Source organism: Poromitra crassiceps (genome assembly GCF_964638095.1).
Source record: "Poromitra crassiceps genome assembly, chromosome: 11".
Taxonomy (NCBI): Eukaryota; Metazoa; Chordata; class Actinopteri; order Beryciformes; family Melamphaidae; genus Poromitra; species Poromitra crassiceps.
In genome coordinates, this window is record NC_139643.1 from 4,601,134 (window position 1) to 4,622,451 (window position 21,318).

General features: G+C 43.8%; 2 protein-coding genes across 2 annotated transcripts in view; one reads left to right on the forward strand and one right to left on the reverse strand.

Annotated features, from left to right (window-relative positions):
• The window catches only part of LOC310784780 (class I histocompatibility antigen, F10 alpha chain-like), a 196,383-nt gene that overhangs the window by 95,658 nt on the left and 79,407 nt on the right, over window positions 1-21,318 (reverse strand). The gene's annotated exons all lie outside the window — the stretch shown is intronic.
• Window positions 1,399-21,318, forward strand: part of LOC310785682 (protein disulfide-isomerase A3-like) — a gene marked incomplete at both ends in the record, with an annotated part of 41,739 nt that continues 21,819 nt past the window's right edge. Inside the window, 9 exons of the mRNA XM_083646825.1 lie at window positions 1,399-1,402; window positions 2,073-2,930; window positions 7,606-7,755; window positions 12,646-12,823; window positions 15,554-15,632; window positions 16,187-16,304; window positions 16,639-16,746; window positions 20,198-20,327; window positions 20,929-21,042. Of these exons, the coding sequence (XP_083502951.1) occupies window positions 1,399-1,402; window positions 2,073-2,930; window positions 7,606-7,755; window positions 12,646-12,823; window positions 15,554-15,632; window positions 16,187-16,304; window positions 16,639-16,746; window positions 20,198-20,327; window positions 20,929-21,042 (1,739 nt within the window). The remainder of the gene's footprint in view (window positions 1,403-2,072; window positions 2,931-7,605; window positions 7,756-12,645; window positions 12,824-15,553; window positions 15,633-16,186; window positions 16,305-16,638; window positions 16,747-20,197; window positions 20,328-20,928; window positions 21,043-21,318) is intronic.

Genomic DNA, 21,318 nt, shown 5'->3' on the forward strand with positions numbered 1-21,318 from the left:
TAGGCTCCCAAACTCGGGAGTCAGTTGACCAGCCAGCAAGAAAGCGTCTTGGTGTTGCTGTCCTGCCTGAATCTCAGGAGATACCTGCCTCAGAGGAGATGCCTGCCTCAGAGGAGATGCCTGCCTCAGAGGAGATGCCTGCACCAGGGGACAACACAGAGCGGCCATCGCCTGCAGATGTAGTGGCCAAAGATCATGACTATGCCTGCTATCCTTCCCCTGGTTAGTATTACAAAAAGAGTAACAGCTTTATGTTGCAGAAAAAAATATGGCAGTGAAACATTGTAACTATCTTGTATAGAGCCCGACCGATACTGGATTTTTGAGGCCGATACCGATATTAGGGAGTAAAAAAATTCCAATATCGATATATTGGTCGATATTCTTATAATATATATACACATTATATTACACAATGTTTTTGCAATGATCCCTCAAATATCAAACACTTGACAAAGATATGACTTGACATGAATTGAAATATGTAATGTAGGCAGGATATTTTACAGCTTATCAATCAACTTTATTGTCCAAAATGACATCAAAGCAATGAAACAGTAAACTTAACTGGGGATTTAATCATTATAAATAACTAGAAATACAAAAAGACAAATAGAACAAATATAAAATATAACTTGAATTAAGAAAAAAGATCAAATATACACAACATGTCTATGACTTAAAAAATACAAAATAAAAAAAATATCGGCATATCGGCCAACATATCGGCCGATACCGATATATCGGTTATCGGCCAATATCGGCCGATAATATCGGTGGACCGGGCTCTAATCTTGTAGTATTCAGAGCAGCTGGACTTGCTGTGAAACGACTTGCAGATGTTGCACTGCTCATCAGAGTCTTGGTCCACACCATAGATGTTTCACTGCTCATCAGAGTCTTGGTCCACACCATAGATGTTTCACTGCTCATCAGAGTCTTGGTCCACACCATAGATGTTTCACTGCTCAGCAGAGTCTTGGTCCACACCATAGATGTTGCACTGCTCATCAGAGTCTTGGTCCACACCATAGATGTTTCACTGCTCATCAGAGTCTTGGTCCACACCATAGATGTTTCACTGCTCATCAGAGTCTTGGTCCACACCATAGATGTTTCACTGCTCATCAGAGTCTTGGTCCACACCATAGATGTTGCACTGCTCATCAGAGTCTTGGTCCACACCATAGGCATCTCAGAAGCAACGCTGAAGCAGGGCTTCCCGGGAGCCGTCCCATTCACACCAGAAACACTCTTTTATTTATTTGTTTATTTAAGAAAAGCCTCTTCACTAAATGTCTTATATGTTCGTGAGATAACAGTTTTGGGACTGACCCTGGGTAGTTTGGTAATCCGGGAGCTATGACATTGTGGTCACTGAAACCAACCGGTACAGAAATGGGTGTGGAGCACATATCTGGAGTGTTAGTGTAGATGTGATCAATGCATTTTGAGGATTTGCCCCCAGTATTATTTACGGAGATTCTCGTTGGTTGGAACATCTTTTGTCCAGGCCTCACTCTGTTTACCCCCGCACCCGCTCACAACTTGCATTGACTTCATGCCTGGCTGCTCAAGTGCAGCGCACTGCACGCTTGAAAAATAGACTAGAAGCTGAAACTTATCGATGCGGCACGTGTGCAGCGTGGCATGAGCGTGACGTGGCGTGGGGTGCGGCTGGTTATGATCGGTCTCACTTGTTAACGAGGACGCTGAAATGAAACTGCCTCCGCGCTGCGTTGCTTCAGCGTAGCTTCGGCGTATGGTGTGTTCGGCCTGTAAGAAGCTGCTTCAGGTCTACTGACTGGTGGGGATGTTTAACCGCTCAAGTGTATCATCACCACCAGAAGCAAGTCCAGTTACTCTGAATTCTACTACTGAACATGACCTGGATGACTGAGAACCTCCATAGGTATTACACTGTTAACGTCATTTTATTAGTCTCTTCACCTCATAAGAGAAGAGTCAAGCTCACTAAAAACACAGCATCTATCCAGTAATGAAGACTGAGTGAAAATAGCTAAATGGATGAGTGATAGCTATAAAGTTGTATGCTCTTTCTTCCCCTTAAGGTAAAGTGGACAGCGCCAGTTGGAGAATTCGTGAGTTGGAGCTGGACATTCTGTCACGCGGAATTGAAATCCGGCAGCTGACCTTTAAGAAGGAGCAGCCACTGATTTTCAAGTTTTGTGTGACGGATGAGGATTTTCGCTACTACACAAGATTCAGCTCGAAGAAGGTCTTCACCATGTTTTGGGAGTCAGTGTATCCCTCTGCTTCACAGCGTGTGTACTGGTCAAAGGCACAGCGACCGGCACAAGATCCACCTGGCCCTCAGCGAAAACTCCCACTCGTCGATGAATTCTTCATGTTTCTCCTTCGCGTCGCAGCCGGGCTTCAGGAGAAAACCTTGTCGTCCATCTTTGACGTCAGCTTGTCTACAGTCAGTCGCACCATCTTAACCTGGACTAGCTACCTTTACCAGGTTCTTGGCTCGCTACCATCGTGGATGACAAGACAGCAAGTGCAGGCCACAATGCCTGAGAAGGTCAAGCTCTGCTGCCCTCAGGTGAGAGTGCTGATAGACTGCACCAAGATCCGCTGTGAAGCAGCATCCTCCCTCTCACTGCAGTCAGAAACCTTCTCCAACTGCAAAGATCACACCACCTTTAAAGGTCTGATTGGCGTTGCTCCGTGTGGGGTTATCACATTTGTCTCAAAACTGTACACGGGCTCCATCTCAGATATAGAAATAACTCGGAAATCCCAGATCTTACAGTTACTTCAGCCAAGAGATGGAGTAATGGCCAACAAGGGTTTCCTGATCGAGAAGATGCTATCAGAGGTGGGCGCAACACTCATCATCCCTCCACTGGAGAAATCTCCTCAGCTCAGCATGGAGGACACCCAGAAGACCCAGGCTATTGCATGTCTGAGGGTTTTAGTAGAGAGGGCCATACACAGGGTGAAGGAGTACCATATTTGGGCTGAGCTTGTTCCTCTTTCTCTGGTAGGTTCAGTCAATCAGCTGTGGATCATCTGTTGCCAAATGTCAAACTTTCAGGGACCTCTTGATATCAAAGGGGATAAGCCAGTCTGAAGCCTCTCCTCACCGTGACCTTCAAGGCACATATTTCTTGGATGAAGATGAACCTAAGTACTTGCATTCAAATTTTGGTTCACTCAGTACAGTATATTCAAGAGTTTAAACAAAATGATCACAAGGAGAGGACAGGATGACTTTAAGTGCATTCATTTCTGAATAAATGCTGTTTAACTTATTGCAAAACATTACAGGGATGAAACTCACAGGCTGCCAAAAGCTAATGTTTGTTGATTTGAATGTATATTTGGTGTTATTTACTACTCTTATTACTGCAGGGCCTAAAATTCGGCGCGCGGTTGCGGGTATTGCGCCGGTTTTCGGTAATTCCCCCAGATTTGGAATTTATAATGGGGTCCCGCATTTGTTTTCGAGCAGCTGCTGTCTATACGTTAAGCCGATGGTGCAGAGCGAACATTGCTGAATACAGAAGATTGGTCGGACACAGTACACGGTTACGCGGTTAGTTGTTATGTGGCTAGCGAATGTTAGCTCAGGCAGCGGTGTAGCCTCCCCGCTCGGCAAGCAAACTGCTTGTTGTGACCAAACATCCCTGCATTCAAAGCACTTCATACTCTCAGAGGTGGCATAATCCATATAAAAAAACCTCATGCTTTACCCGAAATGAAACGTCCAGGTTTTGTGTTGGTCGGTGGCTCCAAAAACAACAGCTACTGTAACGTTACGGTGATAACCTACCGTTAATGTTAAAGTGCAAGCAAGGTAAGTCCCTCTATAAACCATATCTGTGTCGTTTCACCTTGGATTGAAAAATGCTTCCACCTCATTAAAGAAAATATGATATCGACTGATGCCCTTTTCGGTCATGTATCATGGTGTAGTTAGTTTAGCTAATCTAGCTCTGTTTTTGGACCAAATGGGGTGAGTTGAGCTATATGCAGCTGCTAGACAGAGCCATGATCTGTTTGGAAACCAATAATAAGGACAACAAACATGCATATTTACATAAAACATCAGTCAACATTACATAATGTCTTTTCTTTAATCTGGTGGAAGCTTTTTGAATAAAAAGTGAAACGACACAGATAATGGTTTATAGTGGGACTTTCCATGCCTGTCCATTCACTTCAATAGAACTGTCCCCAATTTAAAATTTGAACAGGTTTAGTTGCCAGTAACATGACAGTAAGAAAGGCAGATGTAGTCAGCAAAGATGGATGATTTAATATTCCATAGCTCTGACCTAACCAAATCTAACTGACATCATTATTGTGAACACAAAACAAAGAACACTTATGATATAATATGATATGAGTGTTTGATATAATATGATATGAGTGTTTTAGTAGTATATCACTCAGTGCAAAAAATAAAGGCTTTGATTGAACCGAAAGCCTCTGGCTCCTAGTCTGCAGATAAAACACAATGACAAAAGCCATAGTAATTTAGACTCAGGTGTGCATAAACTACAGGTTAAGCACTTCCTGTTTTAAATGCAAAAATGTGAAATTATTATTGCTTACAGGAGAAGCAGATTTTTGTCAGTTATAGTATCGGCTGAAAAAATCCCCCCCAAAGTCTATAAATCCTCCCTATCTAAAGAACATAAGGGGGGAATCCCCCCCCCCCCCCAGTTTGCAAAGTGAATTTTAGGCCCTGTTACTATGAACATATACATTTTGTTGTATTGCAATATGCCATAAAGTTTTGTATTGACATGTTTTAGTAATCTATTTTGTTCTGGCCTGGTGGGCCCGCCAAGCTTGTGCAAAGGCAGGGTAAACATGTAATGATGGTTTCCAACTTCCATTTCATTTACGTGTTCCAATGCCGGGGCCCTCGTGAATGTTTTGGTTGCACCTGTGTTTATCCTACCTTTGAGACACAAAATGGCTGCTGCTGTGAAAAGGGTCCATGTTGTGAAGCATTCTGTAAAAACATTAGTAACTGGTCCTGAGTAAAATACTGTATATTTTTTCACATTAAAGGAACAAGATCTTTTTTAAACTTGCATCTTTTATCTACAGATTATTTACTCATCTCATCACAGTTTACAATTTCAGTCCATTTTCAATTCATTGATTTTTTTTTTTACAACAGCAATTGTTTGTCTATATCAATCTCATAGGTTGTCAATTGTTCACCTTACATTATACTCCTACATATAAACCTATTTACATGTTCTGCCTCAAGGTTTACAACTTAAAAAGACATCCATGTTGTAGATGTTATGATAGAAACTATCCAGCAGCTGTAGCATTGAGTGAATAACGTCCGCATCCCTAAAGATTCTCTCAACTGTGAAGTCAGTGTGGGTATCTGTAATGAAATCAGACCACTGAAGTCTGCTTAAGGCCATTTGGCCTTGAACCTGTTACCTGATAATAGTACTTGTGGCTCTTCTTAATGCAGGCCTGGGCCCAGTTGCACAAAGCACCTTAGGTCAAGATTTCCCTTAGAGTCGATGCTCAAAATTGTAAAATGCAGTACACCCTCCCAACCACTGAGCACCGAACCGATAGATCCGGCGCCTGTGGAGCACCTAAAAACTTCGGCACTGGCATGTGAAAAAAGGCTAGGTGTTGAAAACTACGCACTATTTGGGAGTGCCAGGGCACCCAAATCTTGGATAACAACATTGTCTCGTGGGTGAGTACAGTTTTATTGTGATTGATAACGTGTATATCGTGTGCAGCCATTTAGACGGGCTTGCAGTGGATATAGGGGGTCCGGACCCGAGACTGAAGGATGAATGACTGATGAGTCTCGCGTTGAGGCGAGGGCCAGATGAGACAGAAACACCTTCATAACAGGTACCGTTCAATGAAGAATTTGTAGTCTTTATTGAGTTCTGAACGTGTTGTGAGCGAAAATGTGTCTGCAAGTCGTCTTACAGGATCTCGTATTTCTGGCAGCTGGGAAAGGGACTGTTCACTCCCTGCCTGACAGACTGTAAACAACAAACCAGGCGGATCTGCCGGAAGCCCGGATACACGTTAACGGCTCAGAAAGGATGTTGTCTGACGTCATTGTGAAAAGGGCCTATTCCAACGTTATGACGACTAGCGTTATGCTACGTGTGCAAACCTTAACCCAATTCTAGGTAACGTTGCACGCATGCACCCACTTACTACTCCCAAACTATGTATTATATATCTATGTATTATATATATATATATATATATATATATATATATATATATATATATATATAGGTTCAAGTATACATACTACTGCATGCGCTGGGACGCGTCATCAGTGATGTTAACTGGGGTCGTGGGGTGTTTTGGGTCTGACAACATCATACACCCTCGCCCAGTAGACCCAGCCGAGGCCGATTACGACCCCGACCCGCGTCCCAGAAGCAGCCGCTCATGGATCAGCCTTCCTACTCTGTCTGCAACGTTGCCCGCGGAAGGGTTGATCACGGCCAATCCGCTGCAATAGAGTTTAGTGCTACACCGCAGTATTGTGAGACCTTCGGTGCATGGAGGGTCTAAGGCCCTGTGGGGTGATTCCAGGCCGGACACCTCCTTCGTCTCACCAGAACCTCCCGTGGAAAAAGGCAATCCTACCATGCCATACCATGGGCAGGGAGGATGCCTCAAGGAGGCCTGTGCGCTGCACGTCATTCACCTGCACCGAGCACCTCGCTCTAGCCTGAAGGACCCCAGGCCGCGCCGATGTTTACGCAGATTTTCAGGAGGCTGATCCGTAGCGTTTGTGGATTTCTCCCTCACGAGAGAGCCAGGCTGGGGTGCTAAAACAAAGCTAAAAGCTCAAATATAGTATATATATCTGTGTATATATATATACATATATATGTATATATATGTATATATATATATATATATATATATATATATATATATATATATATATATATATATATATATATATATATATACATACTGTAAAAGACAATGTTTTGGGTGTGATTGACAGGTCACCTGTCCAGTGATCACACAGCTCACTGATCACAGACTGATCAAAGCTGCGGCTCTGTGGGAAACCCCTGATCTCCTGCCGTCTCAAGCTGCGCATACTTAAAGCATATACGTAGACCCGGACCAAGATCAGCCAATAGCTAAATTAAATTGCAATAGCCGGGTTTCGACATGTACAGGGCAGTCACTATGCATATTTATAACACAATATGTAGAATTCAAATACTTTACACTTAAAATGTAAAGATTTTGACCTGAATCCATCTACAGCTGAAAAATGTGGTTTAGGGGTGACGTAAAAAAATAAGGGAATTGTCCGCACACTGATTGGAAGCTCCCGCTTTTATTTGCGCTCAAGGAAGGCAAGCTTTCGACCCTATCGGGTCTTCTTCGGGTCTTAGGGGTGAAGTTACTCTTTAACGATCAGATCTGAAATCTCTTTGTTTTCACTGAACCTGAACTTCACGTGGAACTTCACCTCAACAGGTCCTCCTGTGATGACGCCATTTTGTTGTTTACCTTCTCCTCTCCCTCCTCCAGGTCAGCAGTCGTTTCCAGGACCTCATGACTCTTTTTCGCTCTGTCAATCAAAAGCACACACAGCCAATCAGCAGGCAGGAAGCAGCCCCGGACTGAGCAGCGGCCAATCGGATGAGACTCTGGTGTTTGTCAACCTCAAGCTGAGGCTGTGGGCTCGAACCTGTGACCTTTTAGTTACAGGACGAGACAGACGGCGAGACACAGGTTCTGTTGGTTCCTCTGTGGTTCTCCTGGGTCCTCTCTCCACAGGGAACAGCAGACCGGTTCTTTCGAGTCTTTGAGGAGAGTGATCCTAGAACGCATCCATGTTGGCTGGATTGCATTAAATGATCTGTTTATTCATTAATGACTAGAGATCTTGAGGAGCTTCTAGAATCCATCACAGTATTATGTTATGTTATGCTTTATATATATATATATATATATATATATATATATATATATATATATATATATAAATATATTATTATTATTTTTTTTTATTTTTTTGGATAGAACACAAACAATCATTGGCATTCAACATTACAACGAGATCTTGAGGAGCTTCTAGAATCCATCACAGTATTATGTTATGTTATGCTTTATATATATATATATAAATATATATATATAAATATATATATATATATATATATATATATATATATATATACCGAAGCAAACAATCATTGGCATTCAACATTACAACGTGGTGCTACCAGATGCCCAAGGTGCCTAGGCGCTTACAAGAGAAGTACTGTAGTGTGACATACTGTAGTGTGCATGGGATCCCAAGCGGCCGGAGTGGCCGATGGGTGTCAGACTCCCCTGTTTTTGTTTTTATTTATTTTTTGCTTTATGACAGAGTTGAAAATTCTGTTCACAAAATAATTTTTATAATTATTCTTTTTTCCCCTTTTTTTTATATTTCCCCCATTTTCTCCCAAATTGTACTTGGCCCCTTCCCGCTGCCCTGGTCGCTGCTCCACCCTCTGCCGATCTGGGGAGAGCCGTAGACTAGCACCATGCTTCCTCCGACACATGCGCAGTTGCCAGCGACTTCTTTTCACCTGACAACGGTGAGCTTCACCGGCAGGACGTAGCACATTGGAGGATCACGCTATTTCCATCAGTTCCCTTCCGCCCCGACCTACCAGAGAAGGCCACGGGCGCCGGCAAAAACGTTTGGATGATTTTTAGCCATATTTAGAGGAATATCTCATTTTAAATTAACATTAGGATTACCGTATACTGTAGTGATGTCATTATTCCGTATTTTCTCCTTTTCTCACTCACTTGGTGACCTGCTCTCCCTTTAGGTCATTTTACAATTACACTACAACAGACAGCAACACAGGCAGAAACACTGAACTTATTATTATTATTATTATTATTATTATTATTATTATTATTATTATTATTATCACTTTGAAACACAGTGCAAAACTTGTCATCTCAACACAAAAATAAAATAAAACTAACCATATACTATACCATTATAGCAGCAGACAATGACAACACATTCAAGTGAGTGCAGTACAGAGTCCGGGTCTGTCTGTCTCTCAGGTGTAATAATCCCACAACGATCACGGCTTTAACAAGTGTCACAGGCTGTGTAAACAGTGTAAAGTGGGCTCTCTGTAACTTGATCCCCAGAAGCTGCCGAAAGCGAAAGCTGAGAGGCAAGTCGGAGCGGATGGGGGCGGGGAAGGGGTGGGGGGGGGGAGTGCTCTCGTGCATTGGCTGCGGATTCTCCTCTTTTTCCCCACTCTCTCTCTCATATTTAGGGGGACTAAATGTCCCCTTGTCCCCCCGCTTCCGGCGCCCGTGGAGAAGGCGCTAGTGCAGCGACTAGGACATATAGGGTATATTTTAATGGTGCGTTATCGAACAGTAAGGTTCTAAATTGTGGGGTCCCTCAAGGCCAACCTAACAATGTACGCTGATGATTCAATTCTTTATTATGCCACACCTACATGCTCAGAGCTCAACTACCCACACACACAGCCCATCGTGCCTGTATGGACGCCTGACCAGGTAACACAGGGGCGCGAACCTGCGACCCTCGTGTTGGTAGGCAGGGAATCTACCACTACACTACCCAGACAGACACCTATTTTTATCATTATTTTGATGGAGAAAGGTGTTTGGTCAGTCATGCTTTAGGGTTAAAGGTCAGGCATCAGATCAGGTATCAATACTCGATACTTTCAGTGGTCGCAACCTTGCCCTACTCAGGAGCCATATTGACCATTATTTGGATTTGTATGTATTTATTTATTTATGTATTTTAAGTAGGACTTAAAAGAGCCACAGCTACCCCATAAAGGAGCCGCATGTGGCTCTAGAGCCTCGGGTTGAGTATCACTGGTTATTTCAGTCAACAATAATTATTATCGACTGAAATAACCCAGTACCAAGTAGTATTGAAACTTCTTCAGTCAAGCGATAATGGTACCTACATTCAATCCTTTTTGTACAGAGATCCAGAAAAAAATGACTATTTTTGTATGGTTTTTATCGCAGCCAATCACAACAATCGTTGATCGATTGAATGCGATGTGTGATCGGCCAACTACCGCAGTAACTACAGCAACCCTAACACTACCACTACCGCAGTAACTACAGCAACCCTAACCCTAACACTACCACTACCGCAGTAACTACAGTAACCCTAACCCTACCACTACCGCAGTAACTACAGCAACCCTAACCCTAACACTACCGCAGTAACTACAGCAACCCTAACACTACCGCAGCAGCTAGAAGCCATAGTGTGGTGGTGAAGTCGAGGGCAGTGTGTGTAATGAATTTGACAGTTCAGCGTGTCGAGATGCCACCAAATAATGTTCAAAAGTATGGATATACCCAGCCCTTCCTCTATCCCATGATGCCTAGCGGCTGAATCACGAGTCCTGTCGAGTCGCCACAGTGAAGGATCATGGGTAGAAAAGTTGTGACAGCAGCGTGAAGGTTTTTATAATGTGTCTGTTGATATTTAAATGAACATGAAGGAATGTGACTGTCGACTGTTTGGATGCTTCAATAAATATTTGTTTTGCAAACTGTCTCTGTGTAACAATGTGGACATTTAGTGTTTTTCTTAACTTTGTTGTATGTAGTATTGTGTATTGTATAGGAGGAGTGTGTATTTGATGGCCCTGTACAAATCACGATGGGCTCTTTGCATTTGCTCAAAATCCTTAGTTTATCTCCCAAAAGTAAATCAATGAACATGACACTGCCATCAGATTTCCTTCCTTCAGAAGTCTTTCCTTGTGTCATTTCCACACAAGATATTCAAAATGCTTAGTCATGTTTGTCATATAACATGTAATCTAAGTATGTTATGATGTAAACTATGGCTCAGGTTCTGATGACAATGATTGAATATGCGCATGCTGCACTTTTTCTATATAGCATATTTAATTTCAACAGTACAAAGTTAACAGAGTGGAGATTCATTACAAGAGATCGGTCAGGATTCACGTATGCTTTTACTTTTTGTGCTGTTGACAGACCACGTCACTGCCATACAGAAAAGAAAACGACAAGACTTTTACAGCACTGCAGAGCACAAAGGAAACAATACAAAATAAGATAGGTAAACGTACAGGAAACTGCCCTTATTAGGCAGAAGCGCACACAGCGCTGTGAGTTAGCGGATTATTGGTCGATTTTTTAAACATGTACAGTAATGCGATACAATTACTAATTACCTGTTAAAAATTGTAGGTAATCAAAGTATCACAATATGAAAATAATGTAACGGATTACTTTATGTTGCTTTTGGATTACTTTTTGAAAAAATGTCCTGCATTTGACTGGAGTCCGGGGCCATGCTCCTCAGGAGGGAATAAAAAAAAAAAACAGCTCTGTAATACTCATTTCAGACCTTATGTGTTGGTTACAGTAGGCTTTCAGCCAATCTATAATCTAGCTACAATACAATAACATATTGTTAGTAATTTATTTCTTTGAGTGAACAGGTTATTTTCAAGAGCCAAGAGTGTTTTGCCCCCCAGGCTAAGAAGAGTTAATATTTACAGTGCACAGCTGCTTAGATTTAAAAAACAAAAAACAATACTATAAACAATAATACAATATGCAATAAATGTATTTTCAATTGTAATCCTGCTAGTAATATTATTTTTTTACTTAATGTAACTGTGATCTTGATTACATATTTTTTCTGTAGCCTAACTAATGGGATTACTTACCTTTTTTTTATCCTATCCTGATCACAGTAACCGGATTACATGTAATCAATTACTTCACATTCCCCAAGCCTGTTATTAGTGAGTCAAAATTCACCTGGGAGCAAGTCATCAATCAGGACACACACACACACACAGTAATATAAATGTATGCGAAATATGCTTGACAGATTATGACAACTGCATGTCTTGTAATGACTTGTGATGAACAGAGAATCAGTAGGCTATATACATTTTGATCACATGACTGTCATGACCTGTAACAGCAGAGCAGACGGTACAAAATCATTTGCATGAACGTGTCAAAATATTTGCAATTTGTTCAAAAAGAGAAATTGCACAAGGGACGAGACGATGTGGAGGGTGAAGAAGTAGTCCTATCAAATTCTAGCAAAGAGGCTGGGGAGACGCTCTGTGACTGACAGAGCGCTGGACCAATCAAATGGTTACATCACATCACTGTAGCCGCTCTCGACCAATGAGAGCGCCGCTTTCCGGTATTTTCTTTTTACGTCCCGCCTTTCATTTGACAGCTAGGGCGCGTCAAACTAACAAGAGCTAGTTAGACAAATACCGGAATTATGCTAATCTGGCTTTCAAAATAAAAGCGCTAATTTCCAAGTGGTTGGAATAAAACTACTGGTGTACAGATCAGCAACAGGAAGCTTTTTAGGAAAAGCAACACGTGTGGTTTGGTTGTATACAGATTAACCCTGCGCATGTTGTTTTCACGTCGGGACTCGGGAGGTTGCATTACTGAACATTATTTTCTTGCCAAACAGTTTTATTTTGAAAGTAACGAGCGGAAGCCGTGTTGTAATTTTGTGCGGCTTGACAGCGGTGGAGTAGTTGTGCTAGCTGAGCTCCTTCAGTTTGTGTTTGTAAAATTCATCCTCAGGATTAGTTCTGTTCACCGTCACGATGGCCGCCGCCGCTCCCGCCGTGGCGTGCACGCTGCTGTCGCTCTGTGTGCACGCGCTTTGCTCCAGGGGAGACGTGCTCGAGCTCGGGGACGCGGACTTCGACTACCTGGCAACGGAGCATGAGACCATGCTGGTGAAATTCTACGCTCCATGGTGACGTCACGGACACAGACGCGAGCTAACGCTAAGCTAGCTGCAGCAGCATAATAATGTGTTAGGGGAATACTTTGTGTTTAGGTCTTGTCTTGTTTTGTTGTGAGGCGTTTTGCTCCCTGTACAGGGACAGAGCCATACAGGACAGGAGGAGGACAGATGGCTGAGACAGTCACGTGACGGTTCCAGAGGAGCTCAACAGTCACGTGACTTTTCATGACGTCATTTTCCCCGGATCTAAGTTCCGCATTCATTTTCTCTATAGACATTTCCATAAATCCTTATACAGGGCCGCTGCTGGCCATTTGGGTGCCCTAAGCGTAATTGTTTTGTGGTGCCTTTGGGAGGATTTATCGAAATGTCTATGGAGAGAAAATGAACGCGGAACTTGGCAAATGAGTCACGAAAAGTCACGTGACTGTTGCGCTCTATTAGTGCGTTCATGTGGTGTGGGAGTCCTGGTAATATAGACATCCAATAAACCGCCACTGAGTGATTGAAAGTATATTATCAAAGCTATTATGAGTCATGCTGCTTTCAACGCCCACATCCGTTTTGAAATCCATTACCCGGCTCGTTCACATGAATGCACGGAAATGCATCTATCTACGATATCGTTAGCTATGGAGCTAATATGTAATGGCGGACCTTGAAGACCACTGGTCCCGCCCGCTGTCGCTCAGAATGCTCTGCTCTCCCAAAAACTGTGTGTGTGTGTGTGGGGGGGGGGGGTGAAACTATAGTTTCCCCGCGCTTTTTATTGTCTTGTTATTGCTCAGAGCCAAATGTTTGATGGTCACTCAGGGTTCATCTGCTTGCTGCTTGGCTTGCTTCCAGGCTTAAAACTCTTTATATGAGTATTTTTGGAAACATCTATGGAGAAAGAGGATGGAAAATTCCCTCCTGGAACCAGAGCTGTGAAAAAGTGGGCGGGGTCACCGTTTTCACCGATTTATTTGACTCTTAATGGGACTTCCGCATTGGCCTCACCAAAGCCGTTTTCCCACATGCGTACCGGAAAATTACCTGTAAGTCAATATCGGACATTTCCCTTAACACTTCGGCTCTCGCATATGGGAATCTAGCAGCGAAATTGCCTGTATGTTGGGGGGCGGGGCGGCACTGCAGAGCGGGTGGGGAGTGACGTGTCGGCAAAACTCTGATGAAATAAGTTTGCTTGTTTATCCGTTCACCTGCGTCGCGTTGAAGCACTTTTTACAGACTGGCTTCGTTTGATGTGTCCGGGCTTGCCTTCGCTGTCGGCAACGTAAGCAAAATACTTCCACATTTCGCTTCGTGCATTTGCTTCGTCTGTGTCCCTGTCAGGCTCTGACTGAAGGAGGAGGACGGACTGTGGCCAGAGAGCGAGCAGGCAGCAGAGAGGAGAGAGGGGAAAATCAGCACGCCCACACATGAAGCTGACATACCGCTCTTATTATCACAAGATCATTTCGCCAGTTTGCTTTAATGTGCGCGAATGATTAGATTATGCCCGCTGGAACATTAAGCAACGTGTGTACACCTCGCCCATGCCGGCAAATGACTGGACCCGTTCTACACTTGCGCCCGTTATCGCTCATACCGCTCTTCTGACTGGCTCGAAACTGGTGAAATGTCCGCGATGACGGGGTCGCGCTTATACCGGAACAACAACTTTCACACATGCAGGCATTAGACCACATTGCGGTCATTTAGCGGTACAAAGCGCATGTGGGAAAACAGCTAAACAGAGTTCCCAGCTGGCCCACTGGTCTGAATGTACATTCAGATAGGGCTAACCCTAACCCGGATAGGGTTAACCCTAACCCGGATAGGGCTAACGCTAACCCGGATAGGGTTAACCCTAGTCTCGCTGGCCAGCCTCCTCTCCCTTCCGTCCGAGGAGTCTGGCGCCGCAGGTCTCCATAGTGGGATTGCGATGGGCGGCGCTTAGCGGCAGTGCCCTTGGAAAATAGTTTCAAACAATCCAACTCGCCGTTTTCAGCGTGTAGCAACGAGCTAGCGTGTAGGTTTCTGCCGTTAGCTTGCTAGCTAGTTAGCGTTGTTGTTTTCCCTGAGGCGGCAGGGGACTATTTACAGCGACACACAGGGAAGAGGGAGCGGAAACCGCTCTGATTGACATGGTCGGAGCCAATGACAGAGCTTCTTAAGCGGGGAGCGGACATCCGGCTGCCACTGAAACCGACGCCTCCAATGGGAGAGCAGAGTAGAGCAGGGGAGGGTTTATCCCAGTTATGGAGACCTGCGGCGCCAGACTCCTCGGACAGAAGGGAGAGGAGGCTGGCCAGCGAGACTAGGTTAACCCTAACCCTAACCCGGGAACAAAACACCTCACAACCAAACAAGACAAAAACACAGGATTCCCTAAAAAACCCTCTATTCTTTCCTCCGTCCATTGCTCCATTCATTTCTTCCTTCCCTCCTTACATCCTTTCATCGCTCTCGTTCTTTCCATCTATCATCTCTTATCCTTTCTGCCCTCCTTCCTTTCTTTCCTTACTCTCTCCGCTCCTTCCTTACTTTGTTCCCTCATCTCATCTCCTTGTCTCCTCATCTCCTCTGCATGTTTCCTCTCCTCTCCATGCCTCCTCATCTCGTCTCATCTCCACATCCCCTCTCCTCGTCTTCTTGTCTCCTCTCCACATCTCCTCTTCTCCTGTCCTCTCCTCGTCTCATCTCCTCCACATCTCCTTGTCTCCTCGTCTCATCTCCTTGTGTCCTCTCCTCTAGGTGTGGTCATTGTAAGAAGTTGGCTCCAGACTTTGAGAAGGCGGCGGTCAGACTGAAGGGAACAGTGCAGCTGGCCAAGGTGACAAAACAACAACATGTGGTTTCTTGTAAAGGCTGTTTTATGGTCGGGTGCTGGACACAAAATAAAGAGCCCCTCCATGTTTGTAGTTTCTGCTTTAGGACAAAGGTTTCGCAGTCCAACATACTGATATTCAGGCCAGGGTGTCACCATCTCTTTCCACGACGTTAATACGTGGTTGACAAAACAGTTTTGCTTGGGTCAAACCAAGTGATTCATCTGAATTCAGAATCAGGGTCGACCATATTGGACATACCATTTGGACCACAAAAAAAAAAAAAAAATCTAAGTTTGGGTCTGAAATAAATGTTCTATTGTCTCTTCTGATTCTAAATTAGAGATGAAACGATATGAAGATTTCATATCACAATGATAGTGATGAAAAGTAGCATGGTTATCAGTGTTATCACGGTATTGTTAAAATGTGCTGAAAATGTTCAAAAAGTACTAATATATCAAATATAAAACTTGGTGAAATGATTTCTGTGAGTGTCACAGAATAGGTCTCTCTCTCTGTCTCTCTCTCTCTCTCTCTGTCTCTCTCTCTCTCTCAGGTGGACTGTATAAGCAACACAGAGATTTGTGCTCGTTTTGGAGTTTCTGTCTATCCCACTCTGAAGATCTTCAGGAAGGGAGAAGACTCCGCCCCCTACGACGGGCCTCGCACTGCCGGTGAGCGAGAGAGAGAGAGAGAGAATCTTCTTCATTCATCTTCATTTACTTGTGTGTCCAAGTATGTGTGTGTGTGTGTGTGTGTCTGTGTGTGTGTGTGTGTGTGTGTGTGTGTGTGTGTGTGAGAGTGTGTGTGTGTGTGTGTGTCCGCTTGCTCCCACGTTAGACTTACATTTTGACCGCTTCTTGAATAATCATTTCTGTTTCCTTGGCTGATCGTGTGTGTGTGTGTGTGTGTGTGTGTGTGTGTGTGTGTATGTCTGTGTGTGTGTGTGTCTGTGTGTGTGTGTGTGTGTGTGTGTGTGTGTGTGTGTGTGTGTGTGTGTGTGAGCAGATGGTATCTTCCACTACATGATGAAGCAGACGGGTCCAAACTCTGTTCCTCTGCAGAGTGAGGAAGACCTTCAGGCCTTCATCACTCACATAGATGCCAGCATCGTCGGTTAGACACACCCTGTCCTGTTCTATTCTATTCTATTCTATTCTGTTCTATTCTATTCTATTATATTCTATTCTATTCTGTTCTATTCTATTCTATTCTATTCTGTTCTATTCTATTCTATTCTGTTCTGTTCTGTTCTATTCTATTCTATTCTATTCTATTCTATTCTGTTCTATTCTATTCTATTCTGTTCTGTTCTGTTCTATTCTATTCTATTGTAGATTCAGATGAATCTGAATCTATTCTATTCTGTTCTATTCTAGTCTATTCACACGACAGCCATTTTCCTCAGAGTGGGAAGTTCAGCTGCTGTTATCTCTGGTCGTGCTGTTGTGTTCCAGATACTTGATACACTGCCTCATTCCAGGCTCCATCAATATACAAGCTGCTCTACGCTCCTGTCTGAGACTGTTTACCCCCCACCCACCACCTCTGACCAACCAAGCTAACTTGAGCTACATATCGTGAGCTCCTCACATATAAACACAAAACTGCCTTCATAATAGCTCAATGTAGTTAACACATTCAGTGCCACGGGGTTTGCCAAAAGGTTGCTATAAAGTGCCACATAGGCTCCAATGCATTTTAAAACAGTCATATAATTTCTTTAATAATTACTATGTAAACACTGAACACGCACAAATAACGATGAGACTCTCTTCTATCACCTGCAAAAAAAAGTTTATTGATCCCATTTTCCGTTCTTTAGTTATGAGCCGGAGAAGATAGCTTGATTTGACCAAAAACTGCCATTTTTTTCTAGAAACCTGAGATATTCAGCCTTTTGTGAAAGGAAGCATTTCAAGCACATCATTGACTCATTGCTAATATTTTCTGATGTAATGACACCTCAAAAATAATTTCCTTCAATAAAAGAGTGAAAACAAAGGAATTTTGTTTGGCCAAATAATATTTTTTATTTTGGCCCCTGCGTGCGCAGACCCTACACCTTCTTGCTGGTCTTGATTTACTGCTGGTGGGCATCAGATAGCCTATTCTAGCTTGTTTGCTCTCTGTGCATCGAGCCTGCTGCAGCTGCCTGGGTCTGTTGTATGCTGTAGTGCCCTGCGTGCCCCCCCCCCCCCCCCCTCCTCCTCCCCCGTTGTGGGAGGAGTGTCTCTCTGGGCTCTGCTGTGAGTGCGTTTGCTCTGCGTGTGCTCTGCACTGAAAAGTCCGCTACATCCAGCTTTTTTACAGCCGCGTGTATTTGTCACCAGCTCCCATGCTTCCAGTTGAGAATAATAACAACTCCACATGCGGATGGGCTGTAGCAGCGGACACGGAGGTGCTCAATTGTGACAGCAGATTGGCTGCTGCAGGCACAGCTAACGTTATGCTTCAATGAAGCAGCTGCATACGGACGGATGCGATGCGATTTCCTTTTCCCCAACGACTTCTTCTGTGTGTTTTACTCCACGTTCTCTCATCTGGAGAGCGCTGTCGCCACCTAAGGGTTCTGTAAAATAGGTTAGACACATTCAATAGCTCTCATATTGTAAGAGGCGATGTAAGAGGCTTAGATCGACACCCCCCGTCAAAAAAACAATTTGGAGTTATTGACGCCATTTGGCGTCGCTGGCAGCCTACGGTAAATTTCTCTTGACGCCATATGGCGTCGCTGGCACTCAATGTGTTAAGATATCCCTGTGTTTTTTTCAACCACAGATTTAAAGGTAAAGGTAAAGTCCCACTGATTGTCACACAATGTGTGAAATTTGTTCTCCGCATTTGACCCATCCCCTGGGGGAGCGGTGAGCTACTACATGTGCAAACTTCACTACCTGCTAGCGTTAGCTCCTGTTGCCAAATCTCACAAGAGTGTGTTGCTGAGACAGAGACAAGTCTTGAACAAAGTTGATTTTCAACATGTGCAGTCGTCAGCCTGACAGCGAGGAATTTCATCGGCAGGACGTAGCGCGTGGGTGGATCGCATTATTCCCCCCAGTTCCCCTCCCCTCCCGGAAACAGGCTCCCCCCGACCGACCTGAGGGAGGCACTAGTGCTGCGAGCAGGCCTCATAACCAACCGGCCTCCCACCCACAGACACGGCCAAATGTGTCTATGAAGGTAACGTGGGGGCTCGAACCTGCGACCGATTACAACACAGAAGTCAATAAGTCAACAATATCCCAACATCACCACGTCGTCATCCTGTCGTATCATGTAACACTATCAAACATGTCATGTTAGCCGGGAAGTGCTTGAATGCTAACGTTAGCTGTTGTCTAACAGCAGCTAATGGGTTATCCAATATGTTGTTTTACATTGAAATATGGCCCCATGTCCCTCCAGTTAATGTTTTTGTCAGATTCCCTGTTTATACGACACAACCTGGAACACAGCAGCACGACCATAGAGACAACAGCATCATGAGCTTCAGAGGAAGATGGCCGCCGTGTGAATATGCTGAATTGTCCACTTTTGTTCTGTTCCACTTCTGTCTTTCCTCCTGCTGTTTCTTTCTTTATTACAGTGTTTTTCTGTGAGGCCTTCAAAACAACAACCGCCAATTCCCACTAGAGCAACACTACTACACACGCACGCACGCACACACACACACGCACACACACACACACACACACGCGCACGCACGCACGCACGCGCACGCACATGCGCACGCACGCACGCACGCACACACACACACACACACACACACACACACACACACAGTGATTTCACCATTTATTAGAAGGATAAAGCCCTTGAGATGAAGCATCTGGTTTTTGACGGGGTCATTAGCACAAATATACAGGAAGAGAACAGGTGTTACATCAAACAAGCAATATCCAAATACACTCATACATACACATAAGAAGCTCTCCCAGGCCTAGTATGTATTTATGTATTAGGGCTGTGAATCTTCACTGGCCTCACGATTTGATTCGATTACGATTCAGAGGGCTACGATTCGATTCGATTACGATTATCGATGCATCTCGATGCATCATAAATCGATGCATCACTTTTTTGATTTATTTTTTCTCACTTTCTTTTTTCTCACTGTGTGGCTTCTTTTAAAATAAAAGTGCATTTGGAATTGCATTGTATTATGATCCATAATTAAAATAAACAACTGCATGTGCTTCCATTATATTTTATTTGATTATTAAAAAAAAAAAAAACGTGCACGTCCGCATCGCGATGCATCTTATAATCGATTATTTTTGACACCCCTAGTATGTATATAGTATGTATGTAATATATATACCCCTAATATACAAGCAACATTGGTATAGTAACTAAAATATCAATATGGAATCAGAAATTGAATCGGGACCTGCTGTATATTGGAATTGTATTGAATCAGGAAATCAGTGGCGATATGTGTGTGTGTGTGTGTGTGTGTGTGTGTGTGTGTGTGTGTGTGTGTGTGTGTGTGTGTGTGTGTGTGTGCTTGTCTCTGTGTGTGTGTGCTTGTGTGTGTGTGTGTGTGTGTGTGTGTGTGTGTTAGGTGTGTTCTCAGCAGCAGACTCCACCTCTCTCACTGAGTTCCTGAAGGGGGCGAGCATCATGAGGGAGCAGTTCAGGTTCGCCCACAGCACGGTGCCCGGCGTGGGCGGGCCACTCGCCACACACACGCCGTGAGTACAGGCCAGGCTGTGTGTGTGTGTGTGCGTGCATGTGTGTGTGTTGGCAAAGATGGCGGCAGGAGTAAAACGCTCTCCAACCACAACGCACTGATTCCATCCAAAACGCAGCTGTGGTAACAGCTGGTTACCGTGATAACTGCTGGTGATGCAGGAAGAAAGGTTTTAATATGGATGCTTGCTACCAGCAGGGTTGTAGTACTGGTTGCTACCAGCAGGGTTGTAGTACTGTAGTACAACACTTTGAAAACCACTGATATAATTGATGAATAAATGTGACTTTGCTTACATGAAGCATATTGGGATATGAATTGATATCTAGAATGACCCTTATGATTATGGTGATACAGCCCCAGTATGTTCTGCTCTCTCTCTAATCCCCCTCTGTCTCCCCCCTCTGTCTCCCTCTCTCTAACATAAGATTGTTCAATCCTATTCATTGATAGTGCTTAGCTAGACTTAGCTAGACATGTTCTCTGTAAAGCCCTCTGAGACATGCCTGTGAATTAGGGCTATACAAATAAACTTGACTTGCTATCTGTCACACACTGATTTAAAGGTGTTAAATGTGTGTGTGTGTGTGTGTGTGTGTCAGGTGTGTCTTGCTGTTCCATCCCCCACGGATGGCCAGTCAGTTTGAGGAGGGCATGGTCGTCTTCAGAGACCACCTGACCATCACCGCCCTGCGCCGCTTCATCAGAGACAACATGTAAGTGTGTGTGCGTGCGGGTTAGAGTTAGAGAGTTAGAGAGTTAGAATTAGAGTTAGAGAGTTAGAGAGTTAGAATTAGAGTTAGAGTTAGAGAGTTAGAGAGTTAGAGTTAGAATTAGAATTAGAGTTAGAGTTAGAGAGAGTTAGAGTTAGAGTTAGAGAGAGTTAGAGAGTTAGAGTTAGAGAGAGTTAGAGTTAGAGTTAGAGAGAGTTAGAGAGTTAGAGTTAGAGAGAGTTAGAGTTAGAGTTAGAGTTAGAGAGAGTTAGAGTTAGA